The sequence below is a fragment of the Cnephaeus nilssonii genome, assembly GCF_951640355.1.
Source record: "Cnephaeus nilssonii genome assembly, chromosome: 6".
Taxonomy (NCBI): Eukaryota; Metazoa; Chordata; class Mammalia; order Chiroptera; family Vespertilionidae; genus Cnephaeus; species Cnephaeus nilssonii.
In genome coordinates, this window is record NC_137077.1 from 2,527,083 (window position 1) to 2,545,170 (window position 18,088).

Below are 18,088 nucleotides of genomic sequence, written 5' to 3' on the forward strand. Positions count from 1 at the left end.
AGTTTCTCGGGGGGTTGAGTTTTCCTGGTTGCAGAGGTGCCATGGTGCCGAATGGTACCTGAACTTGCAGGGAGGGACACAGCTCCCTGTCCCCTGGTTTGGCTCTGGTGAAAGCAGACTCAGGACTGAGCACCCAAGGGCGCCACCAGTGCCCTTTGGAAGGTATGGCCAAGGAAGACAGTGACCTCTTCCTCCAAACTCCTCTCCGGAGGCCGTCACACTACAGCAAGCATGTCAGACTTGTTTGCACCACAGAGCTTCGGTCTGTTTGACAGAGAGAAAACCTAACCCAGTGGTCGGCAAACTGCGGCTCACGAGCCTCGGTTTGCCGCTCTGTTGACTAATGAGTTTGCCGACCACTGGGATGGGGCTTACTCACAAGGAACAACAACAGCCTGTAATTATTGGAATCGAGAGTCTGGGTCAGTGGTCGGCAAACTCATTAACCTTTTGCACTCGCTTGCTTTTTTCTCGAGCTGCTACCGATGCTAACCGTGTCGAGTCACACTCGACATCCGAGTGCAAAAGGTTAATCAGCAGAGCGGCAAACCGCGGTTCGTGAGCCGCAGTTTGCCGACCACTGACCTAACCTAATAGACTTTATGGGCTGATCAGAGAGGCGAATTCAGGTTCTTGTAAAAAAAAAAAAAATCTAAGTTAACTCTTCACATGGAAGTGGGGGATTCCAGGGTCAGGGAAAACACTTAGTGAAGATGCTCTTAGGGAAAAAAGAATTTCATTTCAAACTCTCATGACAGACTGATCTAATCAGTCACCTAAGTACATGGAAAAGTCCTTGTGTGCAAGGAAGTAAGCGCAGATTTTTAGCTCCCCAGTTCTGGACTCTGTGGACCCGAGCACACATCACCCAAGTTGCACCATTGAGTTCAGGTTGGCTCAAAAGACGTTTATTAAATCCCATATTTGCTCACACAGCCAACTAGTAGGGTTTTTCACCTACAATGTTCCCTCAGAGAGAAGTGTTGCTTAAAGCAAGAATCCTTGCAAAGATTCTCACGTAGCAGCTTGTTATCTCACTTGGAACAACAATTACCCCAAATATTGATGATTCTGAACAAGAGGACGCCTGATGGAACTGGAGACAGAGAAATTTAAACACAGATTTAGAAATCCTTAGTGCCATGTCATTACATTTTACGGTGTTGGATGTGTCAGGTGTTATTTGAAATAGGTCTTCCAAAAATCCAACCCAATGAGATAATCCTGGAGATTACAAATAGCCTCAGAATGTGTTTTTTAAAACAACTGCCCTAGTGTTATGTGAACAAGTCCTTGTGGTTCATAGTCACAGAAGGAAAAGAGAAAATGGGCATTGCAATATCTGAGGAGATCCTGGCTGAGAATTTTCCAAAATTGATGGAAGACATTAAGCCACAGATTCAAGATAGCCTACAAACCCAAGCAGGATAAAGACAAAACCTCAGCCCAGCCGGTGTGGCTCAGTGGTTGAGTGTTGACCCATCAACCAGGAAGTCGTGGTTCTATTCCCTGTCAGGGCACATGCCTGGGTTGTGGGCTCAATCCCCAGTAGGGGGTGTGCAGGAGGCAGCTGATCAATGATTCTCTTTCACATTGAAGTTTCCATCTCTTTCTCCCTCTCCCTTCCTTTTGAAATCAATAAAAAAATATTTAAAAAAAAAGACAAAACCACAGCTAGGCACATCTTAAAATTTTCCAGAGAAAAGAAAGACACATTACTTACAAAAGAATAACAATTACACAGACAGCAGATTTTTCAAGAGAAATGATGGCAGCCAGGACATAGCATTGTTAAGAGGCTGAACAAAAATAACTGCAGACCTGGAGCTCCATACTCAGGAAAACATCCTAAAGGTGAAGGTTTTCAGATAAATAAAGACGGAATCAATTTATTGCCAGCAGACCCACACTAAATACAATTTATAGTGTCACCTCTCTTGGAAACTGAAAGAACAAACAGCAACAACAAAAATTAGTAGAGAAATGGAAAATTCCGACAACACAATGAACAAATTTGACCTAATTAAAAGCCTCTTTAATGCCAGCTTAGCAGAAGACTGCTGAATTCTCCTATCTGCTTCTGCGTTCAATCTGTTGCAACATCACACATCACGTAGCTTCTGGAAAACCCTACTGCACACTCCTTAAGCAGAAGTGAAACGTCTTAGTATTACTATGACAATAGCTTTGATGATTATGGACTCTCGGAAAGGATCCGGACACCAGGGTTCCCAGATCACACTTTAGGAACTGCTGACCTAAGTGAGGAAGTCCAGGAGGAGGCAAATGGGGATGGGATTCAGGACCCCAATGGGGGAACCGGCCTCTGTGAAAAGTGCAAGTTCATCTTTTGGAACAAGAGCAAAAGCAGAAATGTCGCCAAAGCAGTTGCCTGTTCTATTCTTATGGATTCCTTTTTTTTTTCCCCCAGTGAGAACTGAGGGGAGGCCATTCACCGAAGCGTGCCGAGCCCAGGAGAAAAAGCATCTGAAATGACTCTTGGCTGAGTAGGAAAACTAGCCACCAGCCATGCAGTCACAGTGCTGAGCAGGGCCCCTAAACCATCGCCCCCAAAGCACTCAGCAGGGCGCCCTGTCATTTACCTGCTGACAGCCCCGTGGGGAGGGAATTCCTCCGCCGGCTGAACCTGAGTCAGGGCCTCGCTCCACAAGGGGCGGTGCGGCAGGGTGCTTCGGGGGGCACGCCTGGGGTCCTAAGCTGCCTGGGTTCGGATTCTGCTTCCGCCGTGGAGTAGCTGCGAGTCCTTGGGCAGAAGACCCTCTCGGTGCCTCAGTTTCCTAAACGTGAAATGGGGATAATCCTAGCACCTACCTGGTAGGGCTGCTGTGCAGATCAATGCAGATTAAATGACAAGTAACGTACTTGGATGGGAATCCGGCAAAGGGCAGTGCTCCCTCAGGGCCGGCGACAACTGTGGTCATTGCTGTTGTGATTACCAACGTGACCTGCTGAGCTCCCACTCTGCCCGTGAGTGGGGTAAGCCCCCGTTCACCTGGCGCCTAGCACTGAGCAGCCCTGGTGCAGGCCGGGGGCTGAGGATACGCTGTGGGCGAAGCAAGCCGGGGCCCCTCGCAGGGCTCTCATCTGCAGCAGGCCGGCGGGACACAGTAGACATGCCCGTCCGTGTCACAGTCGCAGTCGTAAGTGCTAACCTTTGGGAAGGTGTAGCAAGGGGTCGGGCTTTGAAAACATCCCTCCCTTCACCGAGGCAGCAGCAGACCCCCGTGGGTCCGGTCCGCTTGGTGTTTACAGGTGCGGAGGCCTCCCCACGAGGGGGCCGGCCTCCACCAGACCACGCGGCTCACGGCGGCTCCGCGCGACAGGCCCAACCGCCAGCTCCCCGCGCGAAGCCCTCTTAACAGAAACCTGCTTTCTAGCTACACGTCGTCAAGCACGTTCCCGCGTCCCGGGGACACGACTTCCGGCGGAAGTTCCTTCCGTCGGGGGCGGAGCCAGTGCGCAGGCCGGGCCTCGTCCCTGCACGCTCCGTAGTCGACTTGGCCAATCGGAGCACGGCTTATTCCCGAGTGCGGAGAAACACTCTCCAATCAGCGAGCGTCGTCGTCGCTCCGGCAACAGCGTCCTAGAGTGGGCTGGGCCTCCGCGGCCCGGCGGCTCGCTGCGCGCTCTAGTGGCCCCGCGAGGAGGAGACCTGGACGCGGGCGCGGGTAAGGCGGCGTGGCCTCGGCACCGGGAGCCCGCGCGCGAGCCGCAGGGCGGCGGAGGGCCGAGCAGGGGGCCGGCGGGCAGACCTGAAGGCCCCACAGCCCCGAGAGGGCTGCTGCCCACTGCGGGGATACGGAGTTTCCCCTCCCGGTCCGCGGGAAGGGGGTGGTGCCGGTTTTCCCACGTGTGTGCGGCGCGCCTGCAGGTGCTGAGCGCGGGGTGGGCTGCGTGGCTTCAGCGGCGAACAGGCCGGCCCGGGTCCCGCGGAGCTGACGTGATAATTGGGGAAGACAGGTTAACAACAACGTGGAAGGGGGTGACCCCTTCCTCCCTGGATCTGTGAGGGCCACGTGGGAAACGTGTGGTAATGCCTTCAGTCGCTCCCGCTTACCGAATGTTCCATGCCCCTTATTTCTTCCGTTCCCTCAACGATCTTGAATTTATATCGTTGTTAACGCCACCTCCTGGATGAGGACTTGAGCCCTGTGGGGTGAAGGCGGTTGTCCAAACACCATACAGCTGGGAGGTTGCAAAGCCAGAATTCAAACTCAGCACTCTGTCCCATGTCACAAATCTCTGGTCTTTCTAGAACATTCTTTCTCCTCAACCTCCCCTCCCCCCCATACACACACACACACACACACACACACACACAGTTATTCCTCAGAAATTTGGTTCGGAGGCACTTTGTGAAATAATTTGCTTTCACAAAACTTAAGACCCTCGAGAAATCACTTTCAAGAGGAGTATTGTGATGTTTCTTAAGTATGTGCCGCTACCTGGGTAGATTTACAGAAATGCTGTAAAAATAAACACGACTTTCACACTGCAGTTCCTTCGTCTCTTTCATTCACTGTTTTCCATCCAACATACATTTAGTTGGTCATGTCCCGGGAACTGGGAGTGAATCAGCCCCCGCCCCGCGGTTTGTCTGCGAACAGATTCGCCTCCCACGCCACCTGGCCACAGCTTTCGGAGGACCAGGGTGTTATTTGCGTGATCTGCGCTTCCCTTGCCTTCCGCCTTCACTTTGGTGTTGGCTCACAGCAGGCGCTCGTAGATATTTGTCAAATAATGCTTATCCGAGTGGTGGGAGCTGAGTGGAGGGCAGAGGGTGGGGGGAAACAGGAACATCTGCAATAGTGTCGACGATAAAAAGGAAAAAGAAAAAGAGAAATGCTTGCCTGACTTGAAACTGCCCTCCAATTGTGTCTGCCCCTTTCCAGCCGTCCACTGCTGCCCCATGCTGACTCCCTCAGCTGACTGGCACATGGAGACAGAGCCGGTGCCGGGAGGATGGTCCGCAGTCCGGTGCCCGCCCCCAGCAGGACTCTCCTGGGAGGCCTCTGGCTGTTAACAAGCCAATGGCTTTACTAAAGCTGCTTTGCAGGTGTGTATTAAGAGGGACTGTTTCGGCCCGGCCGGCGTGGCTCAGTGGTGGGGCGTGGATCTATGCACGAGGACAGTGGTCGGCAAACTCATTAGTCCACAGAGCCAAATATCAACAGTACAACGATTGAAATTTCTTTTGAGAGCCAAATTTTTTAAACTTAAACTTCTCCTAACTCCACTTCTTCAAAAGAGACTCGCCCAGGCCGTGGTATTTTGTGGAAGAGCCACACTCAAGGGGCCAAAGAGCCGCTTGTGGCTCGCGAGCCGTAGTTTGCCGACCACGGCACTAGGAGGTCACGATTTGATTCCCAGTCAGGGCACGTGCCCAGGTTGTGGGCTCGATCCCCGGTGTGGGGCGTGCAGGAGGCAGCCGATCCATGATTCTATCTCATCATTGATGTTTCTATCTCTCCCTTCCTCTCTCTGAAATCAATAATAAATATATATATAAAAGAATGAATGTTTGGGGTTAGTGGGTGGTGAGAGTCCCTGGAGGCTTGCTCGGCTGCCTCCTGCCTCTGCCAGGATGGGGACATACGCTGGGAGATACACATGAGAAACTGTGGGCGAGATAGGAAGGTAACGGTTGCTTCCCTTTTGTCAAGTATCTTTATCTAAAAGTGCCCCAAATTTAGGCGTGCAAAACCATATAGATTGGATTCTTCTGCTATTTAAAGATTAGTTCACTTTTAGTGCAGTGCTGTCCAGGATGTCCACACCGTTTAGAAGAGCAGATGGAAGGGGAGGGACATGTTTGAGGAAGCCATGAGCAGAGGTAATAGAGGCTTAGGATACCCGTCCAACACGAGAGAGGCTTAGTTCCCACGCTTCCTCCTCGTGTTGACCTTTGACTGCTGTTTGGTTTGTTTACTGGGCTCAGGTGGCACTGTTACTTCTTCGCTCCATGTCCTGGCAGTTTTACTGCTGCTGGACCCGCAGCTATGACTGCTGTTCCTGCTCATGCTCAGTGAGCACGTACTCTGCTCCAGGCTCAAATGCATGGAACACATTCCGTCCTCGCCGGCTGCTTATGAAAAAGGAGGTGCTCTTTCCATTTCGCAGGGCAGGTAAGGGGCTACAAAGCAGACAAGTGGTAGAGTGCAGCTTCTACTCCTGCCTGCCTCCCCACAGAAACTGTGTTCTTTTAAGAAAACGTTTTACTGATTTTAGAGAGAGAGAGGGAGAGAGAGAGAGAGAGAGAGAGAGCGCGTGTGAGAGAGAGAGAGAGACAGAGGGAGACATTGATTTATTGTTCCACATATTTATTCATTCACTGGTTGATTCTTGTATGTGTCCTGACCGGGGATCAAACCTCAAAACCTTGGTGTATGGACAAGAGCTGTAAACCACTGAGCTGCTAGGCCATGGCCTACAACTGTGTTCGTGACCAGTGTTCTGGTACTCGGTACTAGTGTTCAGTATTCCTGTAAATACTCTGCACGTCCCACTGAAGCTCTGAGGTGACTGAGAATATATATGACACCGTCGAGTAGCAACACGGAAGTCAGGGTCATGCACAGTACAGGTCGGATGGAAAGTAGCGTCAGGAGAAATGAAAATACTCAGACCACCCATATGGGTAATACACATTCAGCTCTCAGCTTCTTGAACTCAAAGAGAAAGAAAATTTAAAAAAAAGAAAAAAATAGGAAGAAATTGAATTAATTTTGGCCAGGCAAATGAGGCATTTGAATTCCTCTGGGAAGGAAAAATGAAGCTTTTCTAACCGCTGGTCTGGAAGGCAGAATTCTTGGGTTTCATCACAACACCCGAGAGGGCTTGGGGACCACTGAGTGACGAAGGCGCAGGCCCGGGTCCTCCCTCTTTGGGGAGCGTGTGGACCGTCACGTTGGCGTGGGAATTGTAACGTGATTTGGAATATCAGCGCTTTTCAGTAACACCTTCGGAATTTTGTTTCTCCCCGAGGGATGGGGACACGTGTTAGCCTGTCCCTTGGGTTGGTCTCCCTCACTCGTCTGCTTATTTCCTTCACAGTTATTCGCTGGGCACCGGCCGTGTGCCAAGCCCTGTCTAGGCATTGAGGACACTCAGTGGTGGCCAGGCGCTAACCTGGCGCAGCCGGGGCCTCCACCCTGCCCCTCTCTCCTGCCGGGTTCTCTGCGCTGGTTTGGTTTGCCCTCCTGTGTTGGCCTCAAAATCCCTGAGACGACACTCAGCACCTTACCCTGTAACTGTCTGCCTGCCTTCTGCCCTGGGATGTGTCTGACTTACCTTTCTGTCCCTTCCCTGGACCTAACGTTAATAACAGCTACCACATACCGAACACAGCCTCCTGGGTGTCAGGCGCTTTAGGGACAGTGTCTGTGACCCCCCCCCCCCACAGCCTTTAGAGTGTTTGGGGGTGGGGTTGTCACTTGCCCCTGGAGAAGCTGGTGGAAGTAATGCATCCTCTCTTTAGAACAACCATGTCACACACGCTTGCTATTCAGTCTCTGAGGCTTGCCAGTTCCACGGAAGCACATGGACCCGCCCCCAGGTCCCAGCGTGGCATACTTGCGCTAAAGAGAAAGATGACTCCATGTAGCAAGTGGGGAAACTGGGTCAGGCGGGGGTTAAGCCACTGGCAAGTTTGCACAGAAGGTGGTGGAGCCAATTTGACTCCATGTCTTTTTTACTCCAAATTCTTCATCCCCCCCCCCGTGTCCCGCCCCCCTTTCCCCCCTGCGCCCCGCCCCCCGGTAGATGCTCAGCAAATGACTGAGGGCATGGAAGGCCAAGGAGGGAACTTACCAGGGTGACGAGTCCCAAAACCTAACAGACCCTCCATCTGATGGCAGAATGGACACGGAAGATTTTTCTCAAGGGTTTGGATTTAACTGCCAAAATCTTTTGTGTTGCTTGCAACGTTTCCCAATTTAGTCAAGTGATGATTTCCCCCGCGATACCAGTTCCAACAGTTTCTGCTGCTGCTGCCCTTCTGCCGGGCTGCGCGCATTTCTCACTCCTGCATGGAATGATGCTTTCCCTGGCGCCAAGGCAGATGGATGGCACTGTGGTTCTGATTCTGGTACAAATAGCATCTCTTAGGAACTGGACATCGGTCCGTGTGTGGCAAGTACACGTACAGGTGAAATCGCCTCCTGTCCGGGCCTCCGCCTGTGTCTGTGGTGCCCTGTGACTTGGTGCTTCTTGGGGGGCATTGGTCTTATAATCCTGGCTGACGTCCACTTTCCCACGCTGTGCGGTCACCCTGCGAGCGCGAGCGCCTGAGAATTCTCTTCTGTTTAGGAAGCCTCAGCTGAGGGTGGTGGGACGTCAGGCTTGACCCGCAGGACGCATCACCGCCTTGCTCACGCTCAGGACACGGTTCAGCTTCCAAAATAAGGTTCAGATGAGCCCACGCTTCTTGCCCTCCCAGTCGTCGGCGTTGAGAGCGGTGTCCACCGAGAACAGAGATTAATGGAGTGCTGACTGCGCACCAGGCTGTGCGGCAGGTGCTGGTACAGGAGGCTGGGTGCTGCCGGATCTCCGCTGGAGGGGCTGCGGCACAGCCAGGGGGAGCATGGGAGCAGAGAACCCAAGTGAAACTGGGGGGACGGGCTGGGAGGTGCTAATACTGTACACACACGTCCCCCACCCCCACAGCGAAGTAATGGAGCGACGGGTGCAGAACAAAACTGCAAGACCACGTTCTCTGAAAGGCCCGGCTGGTTCCTTTCAGGAGGGCAAGGGGAGGAGGAACTCAGCAAGGGGGGCTGCGTTCTCGATCTCGGAAGGTGATGGGAGTGTGCTAGCAGAGGAGGAGGCAGGGAACCCAGCAAAAGAGGGAACCGCAGTGCGGAGGCGAGGGGCCACCTGGCATGCTGGGAGACGGCAGAAGCGCAGGTGCCGGCACGGTGCCTGGGAGCTCTCCCGGGGCCAGGTTGTTGATGATGTGATGACCTTCCGCCCAGGAGAGTGTTGAGTGTTTTGTTTTGTTTTTTAACTTAAAAAAATTTAGACTTGCCCTGACCGGTTTGGCTCAGTGGATAGAGCGTCGGCCTGCGGACTCAAGGGTCCCAGGTTCGATTCCGGTCAAGGGCATGTACCTTGGTTGTGGGCACATCCCCAGTAGGGGGTGTGCAGGAGGCAGTTGATCGATGTTTCTCTCTCATTGATGTTTCTACCTCTCTATCCCTATCCCTTCCTCTCTGTAAAAAATCAATAAAATATATTTTAAAAAAAATTTAGACTCACAAAAATGTTGCCGAATTAGTGCGGAGAGGCCCAGCGTGTCCTCACTTCCCCTCAGTGGTGCCGTCTCACCGAACAGCCAGCGTACAGCGAGCAAACCCGGGGTCTAAGCAGCAGGCTTCGGCAGCTTCCCCCGTGTGGAAGGCTCTCATTTTCCCTCTGTGCTTAGTTCTCTGAAAATGTAACACGTATGTTTTTCATTGCATGTCTTCAAGCCAAGGAGTAACATAACTGTATCTGTGCTTTAGAGGGATGAAGCCTGGCAGCAGAAGGGGAGGGTGTGGTGGTGGGGAGACCTGGAAGGAATTGAAGGGCTATTTCTTTTTTAAAAAAATATTTTTCTTTATTGATTTCAGAAAGGAAGGGAGAGGGAGAGAGAGAGAGAGAAACATCAATGATGAGAATCATTGATCGGCTGCCTCCAGCACGTCCCCCACTGGGTATCGAGCCTGCAACCCAGGCATGTGCCCTCGGCCGGAATTGAACCCGGGAACCTCCGGTCCGCAGGCCAACGCTCTATCCACTGAGCCAAACCAGCCAGGGCGAAGGGCTATTTCTTAATCCAGACCAGTGAGGACCAGCAGTGACATAGGGGTGGAGGGGCAGGGAGTCCACTGTTTTCCTAGTAAAATTGATGGTCCGTGCTGATTGCTTAGAGGGCAGGAGGCCAGAGGCAGGGACTTCTGCTCTAACCGACCCAGGTGCAGGGGTGGAAGCAAATGCATTCCTTCACGCAGGTGTGAGCACCTCTGAACGCCAGTCCCTGCCTAGGGTCCGCGCGCCCGAGACAAGCATTAGTTGAATGCTCATACAGGTAGACGCGTCACTGCAGCTGGCGAAGGGCTCCCAGGGACAGCGGCGGTCCTTGTGGGGGTGTCATGGGGCCCACCCAGCGTGGGGTGTCCAGGCTCCCTGAGGAAGTGACTGCACTGAGACATGTGGCCGGGTTCTCAGCACCAGCATCACCTGGGAACTGTCAGTGAGGCAATTCTCGGGGCCCGCCCCCACCCAGGGCCTGGGGGAGGGGGCAGCCGTGGGTGTCTAAGGAGCCCTCCAGGAGGTGTGGGAGGAGGAGTTCAGGGCAGAGAGGGAGGAGGAGGAGTGGTCTGGGCAGGGGCTGCTGCACAGGGAAGAAAGCGTTCCTGTGGGAAGGCCACATCGGAGGGACTGCCCGGGGCCGGTGCGATCGCCCTCGGAGAGCCCGGGAGAGGGACAGAGCTGGAGAAGCGGGCCCAACCCACCCGTATGGCCTGTGACTGGTCTTTATTCTGAGGCCACAGGAAGCAGTTGGAATTTGTAAAGCAAGGAAATAACAAGATCAGCATTTTCCCCTCTAAATTCGGTACCTTGCACAAGATGCACCGCTCATTGAACCAAGCTGTGTGTTTTTTAAAATATATGTTTCTATTGATTTCAGACAGGAAGGGAGAGGGAGAGAGAGATAGAAACATCAATGATGAGAGAGAACCATTGATCGGCTGCCTCCTGCACGCCCCACACTGGGGATCGAGCCCACAACCTGGGCATGTGCCCTGACCAGGAATTGAACTGTGACCTCCTGGTTCATAGGTCAATGCTCAACCACTGGTTTGTGTGTGGTTGTGCTGTGTGTGTGTGTGTGTGTATAATATGTGGCATGTGTGTATGTGTGTGTGCGTGTGTGTGACATGGAGATATGGGAAGAGGAGCACTGACATCAACCCCCCGCCTGGGAAAGCTGACATCTGGAGTGAGGTCCACGTGAGGACCTGCCTGGGGCTCGACCCCGTTTAGTAGGCGGCGGAATCACTGGTTTCCTTGCAGACCCGCGGCCCGAGAAGCTGAAGGAGGACACCTGTCTGCCGGTCTGTGCTAACCCCGTTCCTCTCTTACTTTTCAGAATACACAAATTCAGAAATAGTTTATCCTGAAGGAAATGAAACGAAATGGCATGAAAACAAATGTCAACAGCACCAAGTCAGGCAGTACCAAGGCCAGGTGAGACCGCTTCCTCCCCGCACCTGTGTCCGCTGGCGGCTCGGGTCGCGTATCCGCTGATGTGTGTGCTGTGCTGGGTGGCAGGCCTCGGGTGGATCAGGATGCCGTTGTCACTCCCGGCTCGTGTCCGTCACGCAGCCGCGCACGCTAAATGCTGGCTTTGAGCCAGGGTTGTCTAGGGACTGACATGCTAGTATTTATCGTATCAGGAAGCAACGGCTGATAGGTTTGAAGATTGAATTCCTTAATTTGGTGCCCAACAGGACAGCAGACATTAGCCACGGGGCGTTCAGAAAGCGATGCCGTGGCCGTGCCGCGGGCCTCGGGCAGCTGTGGTTCCTCTGTGGGACGTCCGGGCTGCTCTAGGGGGCAGCAGCCTCCCGCACGGCGGGCTGCAACCCCCAGCCTCCCCCCCCAGCCTGGGCGCCTGCCGCCTGGCGAGCTATAAATAGGATGTGCTACTGGCTCCTGTCGCTCCTGTCGGCTCCCGAGCTGGCAGAACGGAATGGTTTCCAGGCCTGCCATCGCAGAAGGCTGCCAGTCAAACTTTCTGCGACGGGCACCGGATTGACAGCCGCCAAGCGCGGTCAGTTTGCTGACATGACTTGTTTTCCCGTGGCCCGCTGCCCGATCTGTCATCACAGGAGGGGGCGTGACTTTCTGATGAGAGGGAGCACACCACAAACAAAGCAGCGGAAGCTTCGCTTTAGGGTCCGCACCTGGGCCAGAGGGCGTTCAGGCTGAGAAAATGGGCACCACACCCTCCCCTCCGAAACCCACGTCCATTACTGTCTGGACCACCATCCCCAGGTGCGGTCCCCGCTCTCCAGCATCAGTGGTCTAATAGGGAAGGCCGCCGGTGAACAACCCTGAGGTCATGTGTGCTAAGAAGCCCTTTCTGTCGCCGGCCACGTGTGCTCAGTGTAGGGACAAGAGAGAATCATGGGTGACGCTGAAACTTTGCCTTGGATGGCGAGAGCGATGGCCATGAACAGTATCTAGGGTGTGTGTGTGTGTGTGTGGGTGTGTGTGTGTGTGTATGCGTGTTGGGAGAGGAGCGCTGTTTGAATGACAGGGCTGCGAAAATCCTTCACTCATTAGTTTGATGAACGCGTTTGGAGCGCCACTTATGAGCTGGGTACTCCTGCTGGGGGCCCAGGGGTGTGAAAACACCCTTTTATTTCACGGAGCCTGTGATCCAGTCTCATTTCCCAGATGAGAGTATGGTTTCCAGTGGTGGTACGTGCAGGGCAGGGGAGACAGGCTGTGCTAGCTCCACAGGGGGTGGGGACAAGGGGACCAGGAGGCCTCTCTAAGGAGGCGAGCTCACACCTGGAGCGAAGGGGAGAGGAGTTGGGGGCGGGGAGGGGGGGAGGAGGGACCCAGGCGGAGGGCGGGGCCTGTGGGAGAGTGACAGGTGGGGAGGGAGAGGAGCCAGGAGCCCTTCGGTCAGGTGCTGCCTGTGAGCATATTGCAGCGAACACGCTGAGATACACTCATTAAAGAGCATTTAAAATAAAACAAAGACTGCCTGGCCGGTGTGGCTCAGTGGATAGAGTGTCGGCCTGTGGACCGAAGGGTCCTGGGGTCAGTTCCAGTCAAGGGCATGTACCTCAGTTGCAGGCTCCTCCTTGGTCCGGGCTCTGATGGGGCGTGTGCAGGAGGCAACCAATCTATGTGTTTCTCTCACATCAATACTTCTCTCTGTCTTTCTCTCTCTCTTCCACTCTCTCTAAAAATCATTGGAAAAATATCCTCGGGTGAGGATTAACAAAAAATGCCGATGCCCCACCATCCCAACACGGCTGCTTTTATCACATCTTCTAGACCGTCCATCTGTGAAAAGACGTTCTTACATCATTGTATTCAGTGTTTCCTGTCCTGTTCCTCTCAACGTTGTCCTAAACACGTTTTTGTGTTTCAACATAGCCTGTGTGGTTACCGCTTACAACAGGAGATGCTACTCCATGCAAACGTATTGACTTTGAGGTCCGCGTTGTGTTCTGAGTTTGATTTCTGAGTCTGTGTCTTGCAATGTGTGTGTGTGTGTCTTGCAGTGTGTGTGTGTCTTGCAGTGTGTGTGTGTGTGTGTCTTGCAGTATGTGTGTGTCTTACAGTGTGTGTGTGTCTTGCAGTGTGTGTGTGTCTATGTGTATGCATAGACTTGAAATTTGCGCTGCGAGAGAAAGTGTTTGTTAAGATGACCTTTGAGAGCAAGATGACAGCTGGGTGGGGAGTTGAGGAACCCTGATACAGGGGAGACCCTCGGTGAGGACCGTTGGGGGGCAGACTCGTTTTTCGCTAGGCTTTAAAAAAATGTTTTTTATTGATTTTAGAGAGAGAGAGGAAGGGAGAGGGAAAGAGAGATAGAAACATCGATGAGAAACAGTGATTAGCTGCCTCCTGCACGACCCCCACCAGGCATGGAGCCTGCAACCGGTGCATGTCCCTGACCGGGAATCGAACCTGCGACCTCTTGGTGCATGGGTCGATGCTCAGCCAGAGCCGCACCAGCTGGGCTTGCTGGGCTTTCTGTGTCACTTGGATAGTAAGCAGGGAGGTTTACACAGGCGCCTCCATAAAAAACGATGGGCTGGTACTTAGAAATCGGCTTCCGGCTCTTCGGCAGTGGGCTCAGCTGTAAACACAGAGGGCTGGGCCCCACCCAGGGGCTCTGCTTGGTCTGGATGGGCCTGAGGATTTGCATTTCTGATGCTGCTGGTTCAGGGGCCACATTTGAGAGCCACTGTTTTAAAGCTCCTTGTCTGCCTCAACAGCCTTTTAAAACTAATTTTTACAAATGGAAAATAATGCATTTGAAAATAACGGTAGTAAGAGCAATAAAAACACATTATTTCTGCGTGAGGAATCTACAAGTGGATCGCTCTGTCCCTGGGAGAGGCGCTGGCGATGGCATCCCTTGCAAAGTCCTTAGTCTGACCCCAGGTGGGGGATTTAGTTCACTGTCCTCAGCTCGGGGAGGCGGGGTCACTGAGCTGCTGCCCCTGCATCCGTGGAACTGCGAGTGTGCGGATCCCTTCTCCCTGGTTTTGAAAACACGCTGCCATTTCTTCAAATCCCGAGTCAGATGATGAGCTGTGGAGGGCCGGGAGGCGGGCCGGGCCTCTCTTCTGCACCTCCACCCTCGCCGGGGCGGCCTGCAGGGTTTGCTGGAGAGGAACCCTGAGAGCGCAGTTGCTTGGGAAATGCTTGCGCCCAGGATGTGGGGGTCGGACACAGACAGGCTCCATTCAGAGCTGCGCAGACTTGGCTCCTGGGGCGCTCGCGTTGTAATGGGAGCCGCACCAGCTTTCCCGGTCCTGCCCTTGGTGGGAATTCTCGTGGAGCGGGCCCGACAGGTCACCGGGCCATCCTCCCACAGGAAGGGGACTCCTCCCCGCAGTGCGCTCAGCAGCCCGGGGGAACGACTTCTCACATGATTATTATTTTTTTCACGCTGTCTTCCGCTAAGTGTTTCTTGGATTGAATCACTTTGTATTCAAGTAATAAAGTGCACAACAGGCAGTACATTTCTGGGTGATTATCTCGCTCCTCAGGTGGTGTAATAAGGCAGGAGGCCAAAGCCCTGGCACACCTGGTTGTTATTAGGCAGTGAATTTATGGGTAAAATAAAGCGGTTATTTGCATGAGCAGGAAGTGCAATAAGGAGCGCAGTTACAGCGGGTCCTCCCCGCGAGCCTGACCAGCGGGGCGAGGCGGGAGGTGAGCGCTCCTGGCCGGCCGTGCCCGTGGGCAGCCAGACTTCTCGCCGCCTTCGAGGAGCTGCTCATTAATGTTGCAAAAGCAGCAGGAGAGAAAACCTTGGCCATTGCCGACCCCGCACCTGGGTGCCTGGAGAGCGCTCCTCCGGCCCGGCCCTGGGCGCAGCAGGCGTGTAATCCTGGACGAATGGCGTGCTGCGCCGAGCATCAGCTTCCTCACCTGTGAAGTGGGAAGAGAAACCTGATGGGGCATGGGGAGGGTTAAATGACAGCTTTTCACAACCGTAAGCATCTTTCCTGGCTCAAAGTCCCCAGTAAATGCTAATGGGATTCCAATAACTTGTTTTCCTTCTTAGGATTCTTCATAAGCTTGAGTTTCTTGTCTCTTCACCTCTTCGGTCTTGGCCAGTGGTCGCAGTTACGCCCATTATTCCCAGCATTCCCGGTGTTCCTTCCTGAGCAGCACCTGCCCGCTGTCACACCCTTGCCTTGCTGCACCACACTTGCCTTTCAAAACCCGTCCCAAATTAGACCCGACTCTCCACCACTGGTCCGGCTGTACGGTTCATGTCCCGGACCGCAGGGGGCTCTTAAAGCTCCCCGGCAGGCATCTTCTCTCCCACTCTCCTGCTTCCTGCTCCTGCAGACAGCCATTTCATCCTCCTCTTTCCTTAATCCCGAGCCCCCTCTCCCATCCTTTCTGCTGCTGACCCAGCTTCCTGCCTCAAATGGAATTGTATTCCTAATTTTATTTTCAGATTGTTTATTGCAGGTATATAGAAAAGCAATAGAGTTTTGTATATTGATCTTATATCCTATAACCTTACTGAAGTTGTTTATTCTAATAGTATTTTTTGGCATGTGTGTTTTCTGTAGGGTTTTCTATTATACAAAATTAGAGGCCCAGTGCACGAATTCATGCACCAGTGGGGTCCCTCAGCCTGGCCTGTGGGATCAGGCCAAAACGGCTCTCCAACATCCCCTGAGGGGTCCCGGATTGTGAAAGGGTGCAGGCCAGGCGGAGGGACCCCACAGTGCACGATCAGGGCCGGGGAGGGACACCGGAGGTTGGCCAGCTGGGAGGGATCACAGGAGGGCTCCAGGGCATGTCTGGCCCATCTTGCTCAGTCCCGTCTCGCTCAGTCCCGATTGGCTGGACCCCAGCAGCAAGCTAACCTATCAGTCAGAGTGTCTGCCCCCTGGTGGTCATTGCACATCATAGCAACCGGTCAACCAGTCGACTGTCTGCCCCCTAGTGGTCAGTGCACATCATAGCTAGCGGTTGAGTGCCTTAGCACATTATTAGCATACTAGAGGCCCAGTGCATGATTGAATCATGCACGTGTAGGGTCCCCTACATGCTTTCACTTTCGATCGCGGTGGAGCTGGGTGCCTGTCTGCTGGTGCACCAGGCCTTTCGGAAGCTTCTGAAAGGCCTGGTGCCGGAGCAGACAGGCACACAGCTCCCCCGCTTTTGATGGTCCGCGGTGGGACGTGAGCTCGCTGCCCCAGAGGCCCCTTCTGTTCCGCAGCACAGCCATGGCGCAGACGCTGAGCTCGTGCCGCCACTGGCGACGCGAGCTCAGTGTCCTGCTGGCCCAATCGGCTACCCCGGCCACCCCGAGTCCAGCCCCCTGCGCCTCCCTCTGGCCCAATCGTGGGCGTAGTGGAGTGATGGTAATTTACATATTACAATTTTATTAGGTAGGATTATACTTTGATTGGTTGAACGACCGACCAGTTGACTGGACACTTAGCATATTAGGCTATTATTATATAGGATTATGTCATTGGCAAATAGAGATAGCTTTTATTAGTCTCCAACCTGGTACCTTTGTATTTCATTTTCTTGCCTAATTGTTCTGGCTAGAACCTTCAGCACAATCTATATATATAAAAGGCTAAGTGACCTTCCAACCGGCCGGAAGGTATGAAGCGCACTGACCACCAGGGAGCAGACGCTCAACGCTGGAGCTGCTGATCTGCGGTGACTTGGCAGCGGCAGTTCTCGGGTGATGCACCCCGGAACCAGAGAGGAGGGAGCCGTGTGATTCCACCTTTGGCTGGAGTTATGTTGTTGCTGGGGCACTGTTGGCCCCAAATCTGGTGTACTGCACACTTGCATTTGCGTTCCACACCCAGTGTGACAGCAACTTTGCAGAGTGCTCTCTTGCACTCCGGGACCCCTCAGGGAATGTTGGAGAGCCAGTTTCGGCCCAATCCTTGCAGGCCAGGCCAAGGGATACCAACTGCCGGAGGGACCCCGCTCACTCCGCAGATACCCTTTGAGCCGCAGCACCGCCCCAGGTGCGGCCAGCTGGGGAGGGTCAACAGGAGGTTGGCTCCAGGGCGTGTCCAGCCTGTCTCGCCCAGTCCTGCCCCGCCAGCCACCTTCTAATTAATTTCCTTTCAATGTGCATGAATCTGTGCACCGGGCCACTAGTGTTAAATAAAAGTGGTGAGAGCAGACATCCTCATCTTGTTTCTGATCTTAGGGTAAAAATTTTTTTTTTACCATTAAGTATGATGTTAGCTGTTTTTTTTTTATTAGTGCCTTTTGTCAGGTCAAAGAAGTTCCCTTCTGTTCCTAGTTTGTTCCTAGTGTTTTTATCATGAAAGGATGTAGGATTTTGTGAAATGCCTTTTCTGTACCCATTGAGATGATTTTCCCCCCTTGATTCTATTAATGTTGCATTGAGTAATTTTTATAACAAATGGAGCAAACATCCTTGCATTCCTGGAATGTAAACCATCCTTGCATTCCTTTGATAAATCCCCTTTAGTCATGCTGTTTGATTCTTTTTGTATATTGCTGGATTTAGTTTGTTAGTATGTTGGTGAGGATTTTTCCTATATTCCTAAGGAAAATTGGTCCTTAGTTTTTTTTTTCCCCTTTTAATGTCTTTGTCTGGTTTGGTATAAGGGTAATATTGACCTCATACAGTGTGTTGGGAAGTGTTCCCTCCTCTTTTGTTTTTTGGAAGAGTTTGTGAAGGATTGTTTTTAATTATTCTTTAAGTGTTTGGGAGAATTTATCAGTGAACCTATCTGGTCCTAGGATTTTCACATTAAGTGTTTTGATTACTAATTCAGGCTCTTTGCTTGCTATAGATCTA

General features: G+C 52.9%; 1 protein-coding gene across 1 annotated transcript in view; it reads left to right on the forward strand.

Moving 5' to 3' along the window:
- Positions 1-3,630: 3,630 nt before the first annotated feature.
- The window catches only part of EFCAB6 (EF-hand calcium binding domain 6), a gene marked incomplete at its 3' end in the record, with an annotated part of 156,223 nt that continues 141,765 nt past the window's right edge, over positions 3,631-18,088 (forward strand). Inside the window, exons 1-3 of the mRNA XM_079775486.1 lie at positions 3,631-3,689; positions 4,914-5,077; positions 11,153-11,250. Coding sequence (XP_079631612.1) covers positions 11,189-11,250 — 62 coding nt within the window. The 5' untranslated portion in view covers positions 3,631-3,689; positions 4,914-5,077; positions 11,153-11,188. The remainder of the gene's footprint in view (positions 3,690-4,913; positions 5,078-11,152; positions 11,251-18,088) is intronic.